This window comes from Rhopalosiphum maidis, chromosome 2 (assembly GCF_003676215.2).
Source record: "Rhopalosiphum maidis isolate BTI-1 chromosome 2, ASM367621v3, whole genome shotgun sequence".
Classification (NCBI taxonomy): domain Eukaryota; kingdom Metazoa; phylum Arthropoda; class Insecta; order Hemiptera; family Aphididae; genus Rhopalosiphum; species Rhopalosiphum maidis.
In genome coordinates, this window is record NC_040878.1 from 71208293 (window position 1) to 71233821 (window position 25529).

General features: G+C 28.8%; 1 protein-coding gene across 1 annotated transcript in view; it reads right to left on the bottom strand.

Moving 5' to 3' along the window:
* Positions 1–661: 661 nt before the first annotated feature.
* The window catches only part of LOC113551367 (hexosaminidase D), a 29008-nt gene continuing 4140 nt past the window's right edge, over positions 662–25529 (bottom strand). The window contains exons 2-6 of the mRNA XM_026953573.1: positions 2958–3693; positions 2621–2869; positions 2301–2542; positions 1937–2182; positions 662–1848 (exon numbers count right to left, since the gene is read on the bottom strand). Coding sequence (XP_026809374.1) covers positions 1440–1848; positions 1937–2182; positions 2301–2542; positions 2621–2869; positions 2958–3693 — 1882 coding nt within the window. The 3' untranslated portion in view covers positions 662–1439. The remainder of the gene's footprint in view (positions 1849–1936; positions 2183–2300; positions 2543–2620; positions 2870–2957; positions 3694–25529) is intronic.

Here is a 25529-nt window from a genome sequence, read left to right on the forward strand (position 1 = left end):
AAAACAAATAATAATTATTATTATCACATTAAATACAATATTTCAATTATTAACTATTTCATAAATATTTATAATTCCAATAGCAATAAATATTTTACAATGGACAAATATATATACTAAAAATGTAAAACAGACAGAAATAGAGATTTTGGTGTCTTAAAACAAAAACTCAGGGAGTGTTGAACACAAATTATTTTGGCATGATATTTTAATTTAATAATTTTAATTTTACTATTTTAAAGTTAAAAAATAAGTTTTTTCTTTTTATCTAAAAAATTGTAATTTGACTGATTTTTTTCTAAGTACAGATTAGCTAGTTTAAATTCAGTCATTATGTTATATATTCTGCACAACCCATTTGTTTTAAAAGAAATAACAATACAAAATAAATAAAACACAGCCTATGATAATGTACAAATCTTTGAATAATAATAATAATAAAAAAAAAACATAATATTTAGATTAGTTATTTCTTCACACGTTATATTTAGGTAACAAAATATAAAAAATAATTAATAAATCAACCAGGAAATTTAAAAAAATAATCAGACAATAGAAACTTTAATAAAAAAAAAATTTAAGTAATACAATTAATTATTATTTAAATGTAAAATTTGAAAAATCAATAAGTATTTATAATATTAAAATTTTTAATGCAGTAACACAAAAAAAGTTATTCAAGTTAATTTTAAATGAACAAAATATTCAACAAGTTTTAATGTAATAAAAATAAAAATTACATTTTTTATAGCCTTGATGATTGAATAAGTATTTAGAAGATAAATTAAAACTATTGCATGGCACAAGATTATTGTGTAAGTTCTTATATTAATAAAGTTATGTTTGACACATTTTTCAAAAGCCATATGCACAACTCACATATCATACTAAAGTAGTGAATTGTGATTAGATTTATTGGACCATTTTGACCTGTGGCTCTGTGGTTTTGAGTGCTACTATGTAAAATCTCATGAATTTGAATCCCCAATCGAGTATTATTGCTTCATTTAGTTCCTGAAGCATTTTCCTAAACTGTCTACTCTCTCCAGCTTTGCGCACCCTGGCCAAGGACCAACTACAAACTGGTCTGGTTTTGTGTCATCTTTTAAATTTTAAATTTATACATTTTGGTCAGTAAATATTTACATATTAGGTTTTTTTTTATTAATATAATTTATTGTTTTACTAAATTGCACATATCCTATAGAGCCCAAAACCCAACACTTGGTGGCACAAACTTAATCAATCATTTTACTAAGAATCACTTATATTATGATAATACCCTTTTGAAATGCAGTTCACACATAACCCTGAAACTTTGTCAACTTATACCATGTCTTAAGGTCTCAAATAAACTTGTAGAATTAATTATTTTTATCTACAAGATATATTTTTGACGCCTAGTTCATAACAAACACAATCAAATAAAAATCAAATGTTTACGTTCCGTCATTGGATGGTGTAGAAAGTTCACGTTCAGTAACTCCAATCCTTAATAATTCTTTCAACATAGGTAGTGGTCTTTTAGGCCATGTCTTTTTTGACTTAAGCTCACGTGCCTCACTGTGTATTTTTTCCAGTTCTTTAATCATTGGATAAATTCTTTGTTCTATCCATTCGGATATGGTATATTTATCAAATATCCCAGTCATCGATTCCTGAAAAGGTCTAACCATAGATAAAAGCGATCGATATATACGAGAATGATCATTCATCAGTTCATCGACACGAAGCGGAGATGAAAATTCATGTTCTACGTTGTAACTAGTCATCCATCCACGATTCTTTTTGGTCACTAATATAAAATCGTTGTAGTCTATTTCAATGGTATGCAATCTATATAACAACCTGAAAATTAAATTCAAAAATGTTAGCATTAGTTATAAAAGAGATTTTCCAGACTATTATGAATTAAACAAGTAAAATTAATTATTACCTAAAAAATGTATTTCCGGGAAATGTGCATCTCGAGAACTGGTCCCAGAGGTGGGGATCATTATTTAAGTTTAAAAAATCTCCGTCGTATTCGTTGTTGTGGCCAAAAATACCACAGTTGAGTCCTTCGTTCAAATCGGTTTGCAGCGACTGATTCATGTAGCCATTTGTAGTAGCCAAAAGATTAACGACCATCGATGGTATGGATGACGGTAATACCTCGCATAGAACAGCAAAATGATCATACCTATTAAAATAAATAATAATAAGATAAAGTTTTATAATGCATAATATAATGGATTACTTATAAAAAAAATAAATTTATCCTGCGATTTATGAATACAATTATATTACAAACAATATACCTTTGCCAGCCAGTTATGACAATTCCTTTGAAACCACCTGTAAACCGACTATTTTCGTTGGACATCAATTGTAACCAATTCAAATTGTTTTCCAAATGTCTCTTAACGTTTGGAATGTATAACGTTTCACCAAATGCCCCTTTGAAAGCGCTAGCTGTCCACGCATTCGGGAAAACAATTTGATATTTTTCCCAAACATTCTGCATAACAAATCTATACACGTCCTCGGCGTATACCCACACCTGAATTTAAGATTCAATTAAAATATAAGGTTAAGTTAAATTAAGGTAGTTTTTAAAAAAATATCCAAAACTGTTTACCATCGGCTCCACTAATTTCCCAATGTCGTATAATTGCATTGTGGCCACTGGTAAATGTCTCAACATGTCATCCCATATAATAGGAATTGTGTTTGGAGATTTTGTTCGTACATACGTAGCCACTTGCTTGACATGAGATAAGAACAAGTCTTCTCTGGCTTTCGACCTGCACCTGAAACATTCTCCCATATGGAACACTTCGTCACAGCCAATATGTAAGTAGTTCACATTCCCATGAATCTCGAGAATCTAAAAAATCGAATAAATATGTATTTAAGTTATATTTATTACAAAATACTCTGGGTTGAATGTAATAATTGTTAATATAAATATTTACTTGGTCGACCATTTGTTCGACAAACTTCATAGAGGCGTTAAACGATGGACAGAGTGCTTGTGGCGACTCTTGGACTTCTCTCAAATGGGCAAAATCAGGTAATTTTAATGCAAACTCTACGTGACCGAACGTTTGTATTAGGGGGATTACTTCCAGTCCGTTAATTGCGGCCATTTTCAATATTTCTCTAATTTCTGCTTTGGAATATGCATTGCCGGCAGCTATTGGAGACAGATTTCCACTCCAAGGAAACATGTCTTCCCATTCAAGTAAAAGACCTGTTCCACCGAATCTTTTTATTAATGGGAAAAGTTTTTGAAGGTAAAGCAGCTTGGGCGGTGCTCCTTTGAAATCGATGTGTACTAGACGTTGGGGAGGCACGTACGGTAGTGATTGTTGTGGTTCGGGATTGATCTGAATTCGTCGGCTTTTACGAGCTGGCTGCTGCAGTTCTTCAATGAAATTAATGTCTTCTTCTTTTTTCATTTTTCTAACTATTCCCGAAATTGGCGCAGGTGATTGGTGTTTATTCAAAGCTTGTTCGTCAGCATCAAACTCAGACATCACTAAAGTGTTTTGGATGTTTTGGATACCTATATCATTTGACGCATTGTATTGTACACATACTACGAAAAGAAGTATGCTGAATATGAGCCCAAATAATATAGATCTTCGTCGACGTAAGGAGTTAGTAAACCACCCGGCATATGAAGTTATTGTATTCTTCCATAATGTTCTGAAACATTAATTAAATAATCAAACATTAAAGTTTTTAAAATATTTTTTTTAAAGTTAATAGACTAATATGTATTATACTAAATAATAAAATTCAACAAACGAAGACATAATTCAGAATACAAAATGTAAGTGGTAAATGGTAAATTATTTATAATTACATAATACATTTAATTATTAATAATAATATACTAGATAGAGTGATATATTTTGAGTTTGACCTAAATTATTTATGTAAAATTCTAAAATTATCAATTCTTTATTACTATTAATAGATTAAGTGTATTGCTTATTTAATTGAAAAACAATTTATCATTATGTTTAATGGATGGGTTAAGTTAACGGACTCTAACGTTACTCTAACAAACATCGAGAAAAAATGTATGAAACATTCGTTATTTTTCACAACGTACATTTCAGTGTAGTAAATTTTAAATTTTTTTTCTCATCACTATACAATAAATTAGCTGAATCATATCCGTAGTAGTGATATATGGTGTATAGTAAAAATGGAGAGTAATAAGTCACATTATGGGGTCCATCATTAGCCAAAAAAACAATGTAGGTCCAATTGTTTTACGATATAGGTACTATATATTAATATATTTATGCTTATATCGATAGCGATACACAACAATTTCTGATTATCATGGTAGGTACTCCTAAAAGGGAAGAAAACAAATTGTATTATTATATTATGTACGCTGATATTATTAATTTAGCATATTCATACACTAATAGAAGTAGATAAAATTCAACTATAGCCACGGTGGCTTGCACCTGAAATTTTCACACACCTACTTCTTTTACTGGTTTTATAACGTCACCTACTCGGTAACGGTAAGATGAAAACCGGACAACTCTAGTGTAGTATTCCCTGGGCTAGTGTATAAACATGAACTCGTTAACATCATGCCATGCATGCACACTTCATACGTCTATTTTATATGGAAGAAAGGATTTCTTTTTATTATAGCAACAGTTATTATTAGCTTTTGAAAATTAAAGATAGTAATATAACGGATAATGTATGTATAGTGTTATATTTTACATTATGAACAAAATAAAAAAGAAAAGGGATAGGAAATATACCTATAGTATATTGGTACATATAATATATTATATAACGTCCTGGTAAAATATAATTACGTTAAGTTGTATAATTTTGATAATTTTAAGAATTTAAAAATTGTTTTAAAGTTGTTTAAAGAAATGATGCTTAATTCGTCTTGAAGGATGAAGGGATTAAGCATAACGAAATCGAATTTACCGCCACCTTCAAGTTGTTGGGATGATCTACGTACATTATGCATAGTAATAATATTATCAACGCCCCCGTTTACCGCGTTAACCGCTATGTTAATAGGAGTTCGCCAAATAAGTGATAACTGAATACATTACATCGGAACTACAGCTGTAGTAATGTATTCGTGAAACGTTCTACCATTTCAATATCCATTAGCAAACTTTGGGTTCATCCTTTTGCGGACGATCCTGCGAGTACGCCATGCAATGCGGATAATTGGTATTTACGCTCGCGATTTCTAGTCAAGCATTACCATCTACCATAATATTAATATTAATATTATTATATTATAATTATCTACACTCATAGATGGCTAGAAGACAATAATGATTAAGACTGAGACTTTGAAATAGTGATTTTTTTTTATAATATAAGTCCTATAATAAGAAATGTGTTTTAATTGTTTTAGATGAGACTGATGAATATTAAATTTAAAAATAATATTTTTTTTTCATTCTTTGACAATTTTGATACTTAAATTTTTTGACTGCGGGCATTCTCATATTCAAACAAATAATTATTGCATTTTTACTTAAAATTAAAGTTCTTTTTAGATTTTGAACTTATTATTTCCGATTTTTTAGGCATCAAAATTCTTGTCCTAATTGATCATCGATAGCCGGATTAAAACAATATATCCAACGTTCTTTAGAAAATAATTACGGTAAATGTGTGCGTGTGTGTGTCATACATGTATATTGCAGATCAAATAAAATGAAAAATAATGTACAAAAATTAATAATAATAATATAAACAACTAGTGGTGTATCATCCAGTCAAGCAAAGTCACCGGGTGGTCTTCATTGTGTGTATAATATGGTCCATTCGCGAGGAATACAATAATATTGTTATAATGGATTTTTTTTATTTTATTATTATTCTGTTTGCAGACACAAAAGTACAGCGATTAGTGAATTAAATAAATAAATAAAAAAAACAGTTCATGCAATAATGTCCTAAATAAATATATTATTATACGACGACAAACACTACCGTTCTAACTGCCGTCCCATAATAGTAGACGTATTGTTGTTATAATGTATATAATATCATATTATTATCATGTGTTTAATTGACCGTGTAATTCAACGACGCGATAAAGGGATAACAACGGAATTGGAATAAATAAACAAACCTATTCCCCGGGCGGCCAACGCTATTACGGGTAGATAAGTACCTACCTATAATTTATAACTATAATAAATTGTAAGAGTTATAATGGGAAAAAAATTGATGCCATCAAATGGAAAGGAAACAAAGTCACTGCAGATTCCTAACCCACATTTACACACATACACACATTCAATCGCTCACTCAATCATATACACAAAAACGTATTGAATATTGTGACACGCCCGTTGGTAATCTGTAGAGTCAAATCGATGACACTTTTCGATTTTACCACGCTCCAAAAACTGCTATAATATTGATGAGTACCCCACGTCGTTTGAATCTAATGACGATTTGTCACGAAAAATTACACTGTCTTAACATTGGTTGGTTCGGAAAAAAAGTTTTAATTTTTTTCAGTGTCTGTAGCTTGGTGTGATGGCAACCACTATAAATGCCAATACCTACTATATTACTATACCAGTAAGCGGATACAAAAAATTTCATAAAATGTAAGTATAATAGGTACCAACAATATTCATACTTCAGTGAGGTGTCTATATCGTACACGCTGATTAGCCGACTATAAGAGAGTGGAATTAAAAAAATGTCAACTTTAAATTAAAAATCAATTAGTGTTTTTTTTTTTTAAATAATTCACTTAATTTTAAAAATTCCTATTCAGGGAAGATAAAGAAATGGTTATAATGTGGCATTGAAGAGGATGCCAAATCCACATATGTATTGTCTCTGTCTTACATACATAAGACATAGCAAATTTTCATTCGACAGAATCAATTTTATGTTATTAGTTTTGATATTAGAGTAAATTTATCTATTATCAAACTTAATAAGATATGAATATTATCTAGGCTATCTCATGGGCTACTATTAATATTATAATTTTAAAATGAATTATGAGCATTTTAAAACTATGATATTTTACTTAGCTATAATTCACTTTACAATGATAATATAAATAAAATGGATAACATTCTTATAGATTTAAGTGTGATAGTAGATAAATTGTATCTAATATTAAACTAACAACATAAAATGGATTCTATTAAACTAAATGGTAAATGTTTTATATTGTATGTATGTAAGACGGAGATATCACATGTGGGTGTGGCGTTCTATTAAGCATATAATTTTTTATGGGAAATGTTCAAATATGTTTAAACAGAAGGAAAAAACTATCGTTGCCTAAAGACAAAAAAATTCTAACACATCTGTAGAGCAAGTCGGTATAATTGTATATACAAAAATAGCGTTGGACATGTTCATAAAAAAAAAGTGTAGACGCGATAATGGGCCTGTTTTTAACGATAGCTTACAAAAACTATGACGCAATGGCGCTACGATGGAAATCATCGTAAAATAAAACGCTATTACTACTCGTATGATGTGAATATCTGATTTCGGATATTTCAAAATGAGTTTTTCTCAGTATGATATTTACAGTACGTTTACGATGTTTCTAAATCGAAAAAATCCAACGATACATTTTTCACCACGACCATTAACAGACACATATTCTGGCATCGAAAAAAATATAAAATGACAAGCGGAACACAGCTGACGATAAACGTAATGGACTATTATAATGTTAAAAAAACTATTTACAAATATTTCGTAAACAACATTTATAAATAATACTCGATGCATGGAACGTGTTTTTATTAAAAAGAAAAAAAATATAATTCTTATTCAGTAAAATAATACAAAATTATTGAATATTCTATCATCATGCTTCAATTAAAATAAAGTACAGAAAACTTTTGAATTTTATAAGACATTATTTTTAAAAAATAATAAGAATCGCTCGATTAATTGTTAAAAAAAAAAAACTTTTCTAAGGTATTGTTTTTATCAGAATTCATGGTACAGTGCATTTTAGCCACATGAACCGTTTATACTTTATTGCACGATGAATCCCAAAACCGCATGTGAAATAATAATAATCGTCTATTAAGACGAATCAACCATTGCTCAATCTTTGTTAGTTACATTTTTAATCGACCAAAATAATAAGGAAATAAAACTCAAATTAATAAATGTATTAATTTTATATTGTGTTTAAGTAATCACAGTAATTTTACTCGGACGGCCAATAAGTAATAACTAATAAGTAATAACACTGCGCTAATAACTATCTTAGAATTATGACGTTTTTGAAGTAAATATAAAACGTGTATATAATTATTAAAATTATTTATAGGATATAATATTATTTTGATCGTTTGAATAAACCATAGTAATTTTTTTATACATCTACGTTTTTCTTATTTAAATTTTGTCTTTAAAATTAAATCTTCTATAGTGCATCTACGATGTATACATTTTCGTAAAACATTTAATTTATTATAGACATCAGGTGATTTATATGGTTTTTTTTTTTATACATTAATCCCCTAGATGACTATGCTAAAATACTAAAATCTATTGTTGTTGGTGTTTGTAGTAGGAACAAGTCATGGTTGTGATAATGCCGTCTATAAAAAAATATTGTCAAACTTTGACCCCAAATTACTGTTAGTAGATTTCCATTATATCGCAATAAGATATAATCTTACCTTTTAAAAAATAATATTATAATAAATTACGACCATTTACTAAAATCATTCACTAAATAGACATCTATTATCTCACGAAAAGTTTTCATATCGTGAATATTATATCGTTTTTATCAGGATTTCTTAACTGCGTTTAATATTTATTACAAAATGTGTATACGCACTGCCTACAACTAACCTACTCAAGGTTTATTATCGCCCATATTTAATTATTATAGTTTTTAGAACTTGTTAAATAAAATTAAACGCCTCTATTTCAATGATGTTTATAGACACATGAATAACCCCGTATATGAAGTTATAACTTGCAATGATAAATTAAGTATATTATTATAATTTAAAATGATGCAGTTTAATAACCACAATAATAATATGATGTGTTTAGTTTCTACGTTGTTGTAAGGTACGCAACTATTGCATTGGTTTATGCCATAATAATACAAAATAATACAGTACAGACTGCAAGGATATGTCCAAACTTATGAAAAAAAAATAAAAACGATTTCAGTTTGTCCGAAATGAAAAGTATTTAAGCATTCCGAGAAAAGTTATTCGCATAGTGAACACGATACTACTCCGGTTATCATACATACATAGCTAGCCAAAATTATTGATTGTAAAAATTGCAAAAAAGATTTCATGTATTGTACGCAATATATACACATTTCACGAAAATAGTTCAATTTATGAAATAGACAATTTAGCGCAATTTGGTTTTTTGCATTGCTGAATATAACTGTATAGAACCACTTAATACGTACTACCGATATTATAACAGTACTATATATTACAATTTACTACTGGTTTGATTTATATGTATATCATTATGTTTCGGTCAAATAAACACATCATTATTATAACTGCTATGGAAATCATCGGTTCACCACAAATTATAAATTATACTTATTACAACTACAAATCAGGTCGTATACCTAATGCATATTTCAATAGTTAAATAAATACTATTACCTAATACCTATATACAATAAATTTAAATAAATGTGAATACAATTCCAATTAATTTTATTTTAAAGTATACCATTTTATAGATCGAGAAATAATGTTCATACACTTTTTCTATTATTTTTTGGAGTCGTTGTTTATAATCAATCTTTGTAAACTGTACTATATATGGCATATTATACTGTAATGTGGCTACTCTGTGTAATCAATTGCTAAAATGAGTGTCATCAGAATCTTACTATACATTTCTTATTGTATATAATATAGTCACATAAATTACCTTATTATAATATAGACATCTTTTAATATATTTTGTTATGCCCTTATGTAAACAAGCTATTCCATCGACTCAAACGATACCCATCAACCATCGGCCGGATCTCAACAACAGCATTCTCTTTGCGTCCGGTTGTGGTCATGCGTAATGAGTTACGTAATATATGAATTCAGTGTATTATTTTGTATTCTTAAACAATAAAAATATCCTTTCAAGTACTTTAAATTCATCAAATGTGTTCTTTATTAATATTAAATTATAATTATATCAATATCAAATCTATTTTTTGTTCCTTTGTTCATCTAATACATGGTAAACCTGTAGTTGAATTCGGTTAAGTTAATTTTATCATATATTTAGATCCTCATTTCTATATACATATAAGAAGGTAGTAAGTTAAAGCGTGCACGTAATATATATGAACAATAAATAATATATAGGTGTATAAATAAAGAATTATATTTGATTAAAAACGGTAAATATATATATATATATATATTACCCATACACTCTATTTTAACATCATTATAATACTATACGAATTTTTTGAATATAAGTTAATATGAAAATGTTTTATTTTAATTATTAGATACTTAAATTGTTTGGTTTTTTTTTATCTAATACATTAGTTTAATGATTTATCTATAGATAATGAATATAACGGAGAATATTGTTATATTCGTTTCACGATTTCATTCAAATAGTTAATAATAAATAATAATACATAAATCATGAAAGCAAACTTCTTCAAAAGTTTCGATTGTTATTGCAAAAATTAATTTCATAACATAACTTGTCATATTATTTCCATACAATAAGTAAACTTGTGTATGTCTGAGTGAATTCTTAAACAGAATACCTACTCAAACTTATATTATATTTTCTCGACTTGCTCCAAGTTTAAGAAAAGTAGCGACTGCGTTTTAGATTAAATTTCTTGTACATGGCTTATTTTACTGTATATCATCGTGTCAAAAGCTAAATCATAATTAATTCAATAGGCGTTTCCTCATAATTCATATGATAAAAGACGAATTTGATTAAACATGTAAACCAAAAACATCATAACCACGGAGTTACCGGGACAGCTACCCTCACTGAGATAATTAAGGCATAATTGATATTAGATAATACAATGAATAGTATATTCCAGTGGCATATTAAGGGGGACTAAAATGGGCTATACAGTTCGTGGGAGGAGGTATGCCATTGACTTGTTTTTATTGAGCATAAGTATTCAAAACTGTATTTCCTGCTAGCATACATTAAACCTTAATTATATATGTGCATAAAAGTTGGCGACAAGGTCCAAGCCCTTTCAAAATGTACAATTTCTGGTTACATTTAAGTAGATTTTAAATTGTCTTAAAGTATAAAATGGTAGTTCATATTCAATTCATAAATCTTATTTATAATTTCACTTTCACAATAGTAATTTAAACTTTATCGTACTACTATACAAATAAAATATATAATTTAATTTAAAATATTATTTATTTTGAAAATTTATTTCTAATAATAATTATAGATTTGATGTAATTTAATATATATATAATTTTATCATTTAATTATATAGATTTTTTTTTAAATTATATACATTTAATAACATATTGGAAATATTGTACTTACATATTTAACTGTATTTCCAAAAATGCACCTACGCACTTAAGATGTCAAAATAAATAGTTATTTAAGTATAGTCGTTTAAGTTTGTGTTTATTACTATAGTAGCTACTTAAATTAATTGTGTCTGTAAATTTTTAACCAGAGTGATATGAAAATATACAATATTGTGTATAGCTATAAATTCAGTGTACGGTATCATACTATATGTTGCTGTCGCATTAGACACAAAAAGAAAGATAGTATTATGATTTAAAATTATTGTTATTAACAACTAACAAGTCATACAGCCTTGAAACGAAGTACTCGTATTATGGTAATATAAATCATATAAAACAACGACTGGTCACGAATCTAAACTGGAAAAATAATCGTGACATAAGCCTAAAAAAAAAAATGTGTATATACAGACAGAAATAAAGAATACAGATACATAGGGTATTACCACGTGAGTTTTGCTCCACTACTCACCCCAACGCAGACCAGTATCATAACTATAATAATTATTATCATACGTTTTTATTTTAAAACTCAACAGTTATTAATAAACGATCCTAGGTTTTTACAATTTGAATAGGAAGTTTTGTCAAATTTTTAAGATTATAAAAAATGAGAGTTAATTATTTTAAGTTCTTATAAAATCCATCAAGATATTTTAAATCTAAGAACCATATAAATTATACGTTTTATAAAAGTAACCAAACCTAAACATAAAATATTACACCAATGATAATTAACTATTAATAATTTCGTCACAACATGAAAAATTAATATATACTTAAGACTTTATATTTTAGATAGCTATAGTGAAACAGTATAATACTATATGTATTGGTTATATACATGGTGATGTTTTTGAATTACATATTTCTTTAAACATATTTTAAGGTAAGAATTGAGATTAGGTAATAAGAAAACAATCTATGTATAGGGAATAAAATCTAGGAAAAATATAACTACTTAAGTGGTATGAAGAAGTATTTTTTTTCGACTTTTTAAATAGTTAGTCTATATTAATTAGCCAAAGAAAAATTAACGGCAATTGCGATCAAAATGTGATTGTAAAATGTCAACCATTGTCCAACTATGTCTTATAACTGTTGTAAAACTTCTCAAAATCGTTTCTTGATTGTGACTAATCATTATTACTGTATTCAATTTTAACTTCACAACAACAAACACTATATCCTTTACCCAGTCGAACGAAGAGAAACAAATATACCAAAACCCATTTTTATGTCCAGCTAAAAATTGTACTGACATTTAATTAATTAAACCATCTACAAAATTAAAAAAATAAAAAACGTTACAATACTTTCTAAGATAAAATATTATCTCATCTAACAGAATATTTTCATTTAATATTGAAACACACATCATTAATTATTATACGTATAAGTATTGTATTATATAATATCAAGAAGTCAATATCACATACTCGTAATTTATACTAGCTTGTTTCTAAATTTATTATAATACGAATTACATATTCTACGCAGTTTTTCGATCGTCCAGATATTGTACAATACAGGTTTGATATTAGGAACATATATATTCGATTTATTGCAAATCGTTAAGAAAAAAAAACAAATATATTTTCAATATTCTGTACTTATCTATACCTATACTATCAGGATATTACATTATAAATATTAAAACATTTAAAACCAACCTATCAAAGACAACGCAATGTACCTACGTGGTGGGGTTTTTCAGTATCAAGATATAATGTGAAATAGTATATTATACGTATTTCCGGGGCTTTTTTGCGTAGATTACGTTAAATAAAACGTGATATAAAATGAAAACCAACAGAACACTGTAGACGAAGCAAACGAACAATATATAATATATACATATATACATATATATATATATGTATATATTATAATTAATGTACTTGAAAGACTGCAAAAGTTGAACACACGACCGGATTTTGAAAACGTCACGTTTCTTTTGTTAAAAAAAAAAACCACTCAGCCTGGATTTTTTAACGCTTGATGGTTACTCGAAAGAATGACGCATAATACTCGAGACTCTGCCTCAATTAAGCCCGCAGTAAGGTTTCAATGTCAATGCGGTGGTGGTCGCTGCAGCAGATAATAATTTTAAATAATGTGTTCACATAATTATTATTATTATTATGCGCAAGTTACACGACAAGGATTGGGTTTTTGAAAAATAAAAATGTAAAAATAATGTATAAGATACAACCACGCGGGTGAAGCGTGTTCATTGTCTAAAGCGCGCTGCAGCAAAAATAATTGCAAAAGAAAAAATGCACACGGACTCGGCAGAACAACGCTGCACCAGTAATATTATGCCGCCACCGCGCTCAGCAGGATGTCCGAGATCGAATCACGACGACGCATAATACGATAGTATAGTACAATATTCTAACTATGATTTATAATACATTATTACTGTCCGAAAAATGCGATAACGACCACTGCCCACGAAGACACGCCAAATGCGACGAGAACACACGCGCGGTTTGTTTTTTACCAACGCACAGGTTATATTATTATTATACATTTATACCGTTACGATCTCGTACATTGTAATAATGTATATTATATTATTGTACTATAGTTATATGTCGTACGTTAAAGTTTATAGTACATGTACCCGGTACCGTGTACACGGCCGGTTATTACGAGAATATAAATTTCGCACAACTGGCGAGACTTGTTTTCTACGACTGTTATAGACGTAGTACTACGCGTTATACGTAGTGACCATTACTACATTTATATATATTTTATGTACTGCACAGTCTGAAAACAATTGTTATTATTATTATCATTTTTATTATTATTATTATTATTATTATTGTTATTATTACGATTACTATAATTGTGATTCCGTCCTGGAAAACTGTGACCGGACACACTTTACACGAGAACATTATTTTACGAAAATGTATGATGTATAAAGTGCGTAAAAAGTAAAAGCGTTCTCTAACTTGCTAAAAAAATGTCCTATGACGACGATATTAAAAATTATTAGTCATACTATTAAACCAACAACAATTTTTATTACGCGTAACCTAACGGTATGGCTTCTTATTTTTTTTTTAAGTACAGAAACAAAGACTCATCTTTCGCATTCTATAATAACCAGCAATTTGAAATTTGAAAATTATTAATAATTGTTATTTTAATCTTGCAACTAAAAATTAATGTGATAGGTACTGTTAACGCTTTTTTAGGCCTTCAGCCATCGAACTGATAAGTTATAGTAATAATATACCATATTACATACTGAATTAACTCAATGATATACAAATTAATTTCATAAATAAATAAATGACAAGCGTTTATTTTTTGTGATGACATCCTAATCAATTTATTAACAACTCAACTCGGTTATATCAAGAACATATCCAACTTGACGAGTCGTAAAAATTATTAATTTTGGCCAACGGACGCAGCAATGCAGTAAGGTGTCAAACACATACCCGGACCGCAATGTGCTTAATAATGTGTAATAGCTAGAACATTAGTGCTAGACAAATAGCGTTTCCGTTAGACTGCAGATACGGGCCTTTACCGCTGTACACTTCGGCGCACGCGCACAATGATCAGCGGCACACGACATAATATTATGTGTGTACTGTGTTTATTTGACTGAATATTATAATATTATTATTATAAAATATTGAATGGCGTTGAACGATGTCGGAACCAGATTTAGGACCGGTTGTGGGAGTTGATCGGATCACAATGAGAAAACGATCAGATACAACAGTATTTAATTAATATTTATCCCTCGATGTCTGTTCCGCGTAGTATATCTCATCGGTTAAGACACTGTTCACGAGTTGATTTAAATAAGTACGTAGTTGCTATTGATTGTTGCCGAGACAATCATAATCAGGGCTTGGAACCAAAAAAAAATATCGTTTCCAGAACCGAAACCTTAATTCTGATATTTTAAAAATAGGAACCGATACCGGTACTGAAATAATAATAAAGGTTGCAAATCCTGATTATAACACAAAATAGATTATAACTCGTGATGGTCAACCGTTTCAATTTGGCATAATACAATGTGTTGTTTTCACTTATTTTCTGTGACGATTGTCGTTCTTATTGTCGTTTTTTCGACTTCGTCATTTCACTCGCACGTACTTTTTTTTTGTCATTATATATAGGTACCTAGTTGCATGTATACACACGCGCGCAATTAGCCGACCCGACAATTGGCGACGGCGGGCGGTGACAAGGACGTCGGATAACATAGCTACGCAATTTTTCAGGATGACGTTTTATTATTTTTCACTCACAACAATACCGAGAAGAGGTATTTTCAAGCCTATACATAAAAATATTTTGCCGACAACAAAGTTGGATTCCGGCTGGCACATCGATATATACCTATATGTATATATACATACATAATATTATGTTTCACGTGGACACGTGTCGGGGCTGCGTGCCTGAGCACCATAATGTATATATAATAACAATAACACACATGTATTTTATAACGTATAATATTATATATGTGTGTGTGTGTGTGTGTGTGTGTACCGCCGCCACTGCGCTGGTTTACACTCGACGACACACGAGACAAAATCCTGGTTTTATGACCTCCGGAATCGGCGATCGGCGTGGGCTGCCGTGGCGGTGCACGATGTGAGGTGAAGAGGGGAGGACGACACACATAAAGGTCCGAACGCCGTTTTTCATTGTCCCCGCAAAAACCCACTCTCAAAATCTATACCGTTTCCGAGTGCTATAAATTTCATCAAGTGAGGCCGTGTCGCTCGTAATACATCACCACGCTGCGAGAAAATCGTCCGACAGAGCTTTCGGTACATGCGATATTATTATTGTGTTATTATTACAACGCGCGAATATTATAATATTATCTATTGTAAAATGTAAACGACCAAACACCATCAACGATATCGCATCTTTCTCTTTACTATTAATAATACTCTTATATCATATGATTAGGTATAGGCGCGTACATTCTATATAATATAGGTGTACACTTAACAAACGCATTGTCTTATTCAATATTGTTGTTGTACAATAAATTATTAATTATCAATGGACAATGATCGACTCGGCCGAGTGTGTTTAACGCGAACAACCGTTCGACTGAATTATATAAAGCACCCCGCACTAACAATAGCGATCCAAACGGAGCAAACTATATTTATTGAAATCGATTTCGGAGCCATTCAGTCGGTGTTTTAAACGAGACGAGTATCCGATTTTCAATAAACACACACACTAGACAGGAGACGGCAATACGTTGAAATAAAAACAGCAATATGGTAAAATAATTCGGGTAATAAATAAGCTTTTTGTAATTGTACATAATATATCGTTCCTATGTTGAAACCGCCGGCGTTGGAAGAATCTAGCAGGAATAATAGTGTTCAGCATTCATAAATCTTTGCGTTTACGGTGTACTAATGACTTTACGATTATAAAACAATTTATCATACCACTACGATGCAGCTAGGTCCGACTGTAATTACTACACAAAAGACTATACACGACTATAATATGGACTATAGTCCGACTCCATATATCGGTATTAACAATGTTTGAACCTAATCGACATTTTTTATATAAAAGCCGCGTAGCATAATGTATGTTTTTTATCATATTTTTTTTCTCCAAGAAACTTTCAACAATCGTCTGAAGCTCGAGCTAGCTGTATGGAAACGTCGTATAAATAACAAAACGCTTTTCTAGAAATTTATGGACCGTGAATATGTTTATAAGTCTTAAAAATAGCAGATTCATCACGCGATAAAGACGAAATTTATTTTCATCGGTTCGGCAACAACCAGCCAGTATACTTAATACCAGCCAAAAACATTATCACAACACGACCGTAAAATATAGTTATGGTATGTATATATGGTGTAAGCAGTATGCATGATTTACTCGGAACCATTTTCACTGGTTTTCAACCGCACCGAAAAATGTATCATAGTAAATGTGAATAATTGTAGCAATATCATTACGTTGTATATCTGTGTGTGTCGAGCGGTAGACAGTTCACATTCATCAGTTGTACAGTTTATGATATTATCATAGAGCCAAATAGGTGACACATATCTCGTCCAGAACAATTACACCAATCGCCGCGGCCACAATTATTGTATAGTTAAAATTAACTTATTTCTAACAATATATGTGCCGAGTGACGACCATAGTAAGCACACGGCTGTATACGCGCACAGTGCACCCTAATAATTGCATGCAGCAGAGAAGATGCTAGGTAAGTAACCGATCGAATGCATTCCGCGCTAAAAACCAGTTTGTCTCAGATCATATATTATAAGGTAACGTACGTTTGAATCGCGTGTAGTTATTATTTTGTTTTAAAATTGGCCATTGGGTACAATATTGAAACAATAATAATACGAATCAAATAGATGTTAAAATATTTCCGGCGTTAATGTCGTGTTCTAGAGTAGGTCCATACTATATAATACACGTTCACCACACAGCATCATGCACGTTCTTCTCGTACTTCTGCACTAACCGCAGTTAAAGCATGATGGCGTCGTGTTCGTCGTTAATAGGAAAATTAAATTGTGTGATAAATATTTTTTTTATATTATGTGTTATATATAAGTATATCGCACATACAATATATTATATACATATACATCGTATATATATATATATATTATATCATACATCGTATTATACCAAACACGTGTGCACGGGGCGGCAGACAAAAGAATAAGCAAAATACGAAATAATAATATTATATAATTTTGGTTTCCGCAGTGGAGTTCGTTTTCTTGCTCACACACTGTATTATATAAGTTCGGCGGTCGAAATCGTCCGCTGTAAAGATCGAAACGAAACACATCAGTCACGGGCTATTGTGCTCTACCCTTTGTTGTCGTCGAGATTTAGCTGCGCAAAATTTCGTTCCGGTGTGCCTGGCATACCGGTCAGTGTCAGTCGGTTAAACTGCAGTCAGTGCGCGCGCGACCTGACTGTGTTTGTGTACGATATAATAATAATATTATGCTTAATGATATTATATTATATATGCGACACGCATGCGCGTGTTGTATTACATTGTGTTAGAAATTTTCTTTTTTTAGTCCAACTAGAATAATATATCGAAAAGGTTATAAAAATACACACACACACACACATATACATAAAAAACCGTGTAAATTTCCAATCTATATACGCCGGAATCGAGGTTTTGCAGTGTCGACCGACCGACTTTTTATTTCAAACGCTGAACGTCTGGGAAATACGCCGAACAGTAAATTGGATGTTTATCGACATCGAACGAAATCATATATGTATTTTTTTTTTTTTTTTTAACGAGATCGTTTGTACGCGGTGATGCGGTAGAGAATAGCTGTCTTTGATACAGCACCTGCACCGCTGTATATTGTAGACACAACTAGCGCATTCAGGCTAAACGGAAAACATTATTTTTTTCTTCGTTTGCTTATAACACCACTCAACACCGCCGTTATACTACTTGCCAGAGCTTCTAAATATTTTAACGTAATTGTAACAGTTAAAAGTTTCACGCTATTTTGGCACTCGTCTTTCGGTCGATTACGTTGATACTGTTGACGTATGCCAATGGTTTTTTTTTTAATTCTGATGAACGGTGGGTAAAATTGATCGGTATTTATTTTTTTATAATTATTTTGGGAATGTATAATATAGTAGTTTTCCGAAGTTCCATTTGACTCCTCTAATCTTTGTGGATAAAAAATATTAAAATATAATTAACGTTTTAAAATTATATAGTTTTTTTTAATTAAAATTCAAAAACAAAATTAAATAGGAAATTATTATTACAGTCAGTTTTCATGAATATAATTATGATCATAGCATATTATTCTTAAATATAACAAGGTATACCGAAATGTCTTAAATAATAATTGAACATATTTGTAGATCGATCTCCCTACAGAGTGCCGTTTTTAAATGTATTAATTATTTTTAAAACAACATTAAGTAAATTTTTTGAAAAATGTCTTCTCAATCGAATCAGATATTTTCTTACTGAGTACAGAATCTGATTTAATTCAAAATTCAGATTCATAAATTCGAGCAATCATTCTACAATTCATCAATTCCATTGATTAATCAATGTGATAGCCTCTGAGCTCGAAAACAAATAATACTGCACAAGACTGTTTCTTGATAACAATCAAGCGTTTAGTAAAGTATGGCACAATCAATAATGCACACAATGGTGGGGGGGATAAAGGGGTCACAACCCACTCTCCCCGAAATTTCTTCCTTTATGAAAATATATATCTATGATATACCCTCTCCGGTAACAATAGTAGGTAGTTTCACAAAAATTATTATTAGCACAACCCCTTTCGAAAAATAATCCTATGTACACTATTGGGATAATAAAGGTCGCTTTTTTAGTGCTAATATAAAATTGAATTATTTACTCTAGTCATATAGTACGATGGTAGCTATAGTAGGTATCAAATTATGGAGTCTAACAAACCCAAAAATATTCAATGCATTCAGTATGTATAACTAGGTACTCAAACTCAATACCTAATGACTTGAAAATTCACTAAAATCTATTCCTTCATTTATTTCCATACAAAGCTCAATTCAAATATATATTCCCTTATAAGAACATGGTTAGAGCTTATACCTAATAAACCTTCTCGCAGGTTTAAACTTAATTAGAATCGTGATTTATCATCGTAAATTTATGTGGATAGCGTTTGGAGGTTGTTACTAAAGGGTGACTCGCTCAATCATGCTAATTCGTGTTATATTTTGTATTCTAATTACTTATAGCGCACAAAATAACGAGACGCATTGTTTTAAATTTAAATTAAAACAAAAATGTAATGATTTATAATTATTACTAATTAAACTTTATGAGTGAACAGATACTATTTTCCAATACATTCAATAATTTCTATATCTTGTTTGTTCATTATTTTTCATTTGTGTTTCTCTAACCAAAATATTTAATATAATCCATGATTTAAAAATAAATACAGATTGTTTTTATTTTGTACCAACTGAATTTTATTTCATAGAAAAGGCCATATACAATTATAGAAAGTTGTATAGTATTGTCATATCTACGGTATAAATATCATATAATTACTTACGCACAACTTGATGAAATAACGTCCATAATAGATATAGCTTTGTTATTTTTATTATTACGAGTAAAATCCTACTAAATTATTAAGTATTGTATGAATTTTATCCATTTTTATAATGTTTCTTATATTTTAGATTCTTAGCGGATGAATGTAATGATTTTACAATGAAATATTTTTTTATTTATTTCTATGCCCGAAAGCATTTTTTTTAGAAGAAAAAATGCTCTGATCATTAACTTTAGTAGAGATTTCTGGTAGAAAATTTGATTTTATTTGTAATTTTGAAAAGTAGAAATTGAAAATTCTTAGTAATTTTTAAAATATTCAGGAAAAAAAATATGAACATTTGTAAAATTTATAATTTTTTTTTTAATAACCTCGCACAATGATTTTCTTATTATTATTATTTTTTTTTTTTTGCTTCACACCTATTGTATATAAAAAACTGTTAACAGCTTGCCCCAATTTTATTTTTATACATAATATATAAGTATTAACTTACTTTCAAATATTAAAAATTCTATGAAATGGGAGATAATGTTTTTATATTTAATACTGTGAGAATAGTAGGTTTATTCAAAATAATAAAACTAAGTTAGTACTGACAAATGCAAATACGTATATTATGCGTATTTTATACGTATGTATAACAGACGCAATACACCGAATATAACGTACATGGTTGAAATTCAAATCAATAATTGTTTTTTTTATTATTATTAGTGCACTTTCCATGACATTTGATGTCATAAAAATATAAAATGTAACTTTTTGTACATATATTTTAAGTATTTAATTTTAGAGTAAGAACAGTTTATAATTATTGACTACATTTACAGATATTTACTGAATATAGTAATACGATTATAATGTTACATCAAAATAATATTTACATTACATATTTATATTTGACTAAGAATAGGTTTGTATTATTATTATGAGATCACAACCTTGTCTCCTTCTCATGTCCATGGATTCGGCGAGATAGTGAAAATGTGCTTATCTGTAAGAGGGTGCCACTAACGATGCATACAGAGACATTAAATTATTAATTATCGTTGAATGTGGTGTGCGTGTGCTACCTATTCTGAGACAGTGAATAGTGATTTTGTCAAATCAATAATTATTTTATTTAAAACTCTTGGAAATTTAAAAACAAATGGTGAATTGTATTTATAATGTTTATAGTATTACATATTTATCATTTCAATTATATATACTCACTGTACTTTAAATACATAGCTACATAGTATATCGATTGTATATAAGGTTGCGTGTTATTTTATGTTAATGTTACGTATGAAAGTTTATTGAGTACTATTTTTTTTTCAATGTTACCATAATATTATACGTTTGTTATCATTTTACCTCTTAATAAAATGATAATAGTATATGTGCTTGTTTCGCCTAATCGAATTTCAACAGTTTTCAAAATATGCAACTTGAAACGGCTTTCTTTTTTACTACAACACGTAAGGTACTAAGGTGTACTGATTGCTATGTATAAGAACTTATATAAAATAGTGGAGTATACTGTAACGGTACAGTCAAAACTAATTTGTGGACTTATATTAAAATTTAATTATTGTAGTCTATACACAATAGTAAGTATACTATTTTTCGTACTTTACTAGAATTACTAGATAGGTGCAATCATATATATAATAGACATTTGATTTGATATAAAACATAGGTTTTAATTCAACTGTTAGTAAAAATCAACAATGGCCCAATATAGAATAATATATACCGAGAATATCGCAATATACATATTTTATTCAAATATCAAATTTATATCAAATTAAAAATAGACTGTATATTGTTTGTAGGTATACTAGTGATGTTTGACACACATACCGTGAATACATAACGCTAAAAATGCCTTCACAATATACGCTTGTTCAAGTCGAAATGTATTCAATTTAAAGGTAAAACATTTTACCAATACAATACATTATTGAGCGAATAATATAATGAGATACGATACGATAAAATGTGAAGGTACCTTAACCTTAAAGGTATTTTGACATACGTATATTAGTATTATTTTGACTAGGTATCGGGTTACTGATCTAGATTATAAATCTAATTAAGAACTGTGTTATATAAGACAGGTTTATATAGGGTAAGACAAAAGCTTTTTATTAAGCCAAAGTGTAATATAATACACAGTTTACCTTTTAATTTTTTTTTTCATTATGGTGCTTACTGCTTACATACCGATTCACAATTTTTTCACTGAAATAAATTTCAGTTACCTTGACATGTAAGTAAAACACATCGTTATGGTCATAATTTTCATAATAATATCATATGTACTATGTACCATTATACTTATGTCGTCAACCAGTCAATTTTTTACGATAATTATCATAACATTTAGACATCATAAATAATACTATACACCTAGATGAATTTATTAGTATGGAAATGCAATATTAAAGCAACCATAAAGCAGAAAAAATAGTATATTTTAAAAATTCAAAAATTATCTTCGCTTTTATTTTATTTTACAATAATTACAATACAGACTCGTGATCTTATAGACTCATATTTCGATTAAAAATAATACATAATAATAATTATTGTGTACCACTTAGGCAAGTATTAATCATTTCAACTTTACCTACGAATAATATCATTAATTTGACAATTATAAAATATAGTAATACTGAAAACAGTATAATATAACTTTAATACAATTTAGTACTTACATTTTTAGTTATCCAACATTTTAATAAAACCCTTTGATACTAATTATTAATACAAATTTGCACAGTATTATTGAATTATTTATATTACCTAGCTATTTTTTTTATGTAAAATAACTCTATAGGTAAATACTTAATACATAAATAATAAATGTTTAAATCTGATAATCTCTCTTTACAAATTACAATACAATATAATTCCATTCAATTAAAAAACTAAAAACGCAATTTATTATGTTTTAATATTTTTTGTTTCAATTCTAATGTATTTAGTATAATATTCAATAAAAGTCACCTACCGACTACATTGTAAATATCTGATTAAAATCTAGTAATTCCTAACCCCTTTGATTCTACGCCTCTTTTGGAGATTTTCAAATCTAGCGTCCCTTCTAAATTCTAATATAAAACGAACGAAAAATATATTATGTAAATATTTTAATCCCCATGGAAAATAAATAACGTATACCAAGAACGGTCGTCCCAATTTTTTTCATTCGCAATTTGTATACTTTTTTATCCGAACCAAGTTTGTTCTTGTTGCCATTGTTTTATGGTTAATTACAGCATGACATCCACAAATATATATGTGTCATATACAAAAGCTATAAGGTGTGGGTTAAGCGTACATTTGATAGAATAACTGTAATTTTACATTTTGACCAATTAGGAACTAATGTTTATTAGGAAGTATTTTACAATGCTAATTATCTACGAATATAACCCAAGGGGAAAATAATTGAAATGGTAATCATGTAAATTTATGATACCTACCATGCTATATTATAGTGACATTTTACGCATTAGGTATTGCGCATGCAACAGTAATTTCACTGTACACTTTGTGTGTACATCAAAATTCAAGTAATAATAAAAACACATTATATTATTATTTTTATGGATCCAAGACTAATTCAAAAAATTCCACCAACAACTAAAATCAGACGAACAAAAAACTCCAGACTGAAACTTAGTCTCCCACAGGATATCTTCCTATCAAAAGAACCAACATCAGGATCATCAAAAAAAAAAAAAAAATTATAGCTTATATTTATAATTATTTTATATTTATATTTATCTTATATTTATATTTTCATGGCATATACTTAAGAAATTTTAAATTATATACTATCTCTAAATTCAAAAATAATATTTAATGTAAACCACAACTTTAAACTTTAACTTTATTTGTTAAAAACCTTGTAAAAACAAAACAATTGTTGAAACAAAAAAATTAATAAATAAAAAATAAAAAATTATTTCCTTCGAAAATATTGTTATAATTTTTTTTTTTTTAAATAAGTAACTTTCTCATAGGTGAAAAAGCTATATTATTGTGTTAATTAATATTATTTTTTTACTTCAACACAATTTAAAAAGAAAAATAAAATAATTAAAGTTCAGAAGTTATAAGATCTGAAAAGATAAAATATAGGTACACGAAAAAATTGTAAAATAAAGAAAAAATAATTTAAAATATAACGGAAAACTATTTGATATATTTTGACATTTTATTAATTAGAAAAAATACTTTAAAAACAAATGTAAATCATAAACAAAAACTTAACTAACGAATAATAAGAAATAGATTTACGATAAGGTAAGTCGATAATTTATCGACTATAAAATAGTATTTCGATATATCTGCTCGATAATCATACATATACAATATACATCGAATCTTTGTCATCAAAGTAATATTCGACTGCAACGATTATACGATTATATTTACGATAAATAAAATAAAATTGAATGCATTCATTATTATTTAAAATGCATGGGTCAAGAAAGAAAATAATCATTGTTTTTAGATAACATTAAATATGCATAATATAAGTGTAAAAATCAATAAAATATTTACTTTCCCATAAAATTGACGAAATATGCAAATCAGTAAATTTTCAATATTTAAAATCACAATTTTATAGCATGGATTTTCAACATCTGCTATAAATTGAGAGAATATAGAATAATATGTAACTCCTACAACTTCTGAACCCCAATTATAAAATTCAGAATAATATTATTACTTTTAAAAATAAAATTATGATTTTACACACATTTCTAAAATTGCTAATTTTAATGTAATCAATTACTTTTGTAATTTTATAAAAGCAAGTAGGATGTTTATGGCATCTATATATTATATTAGAGAGTCA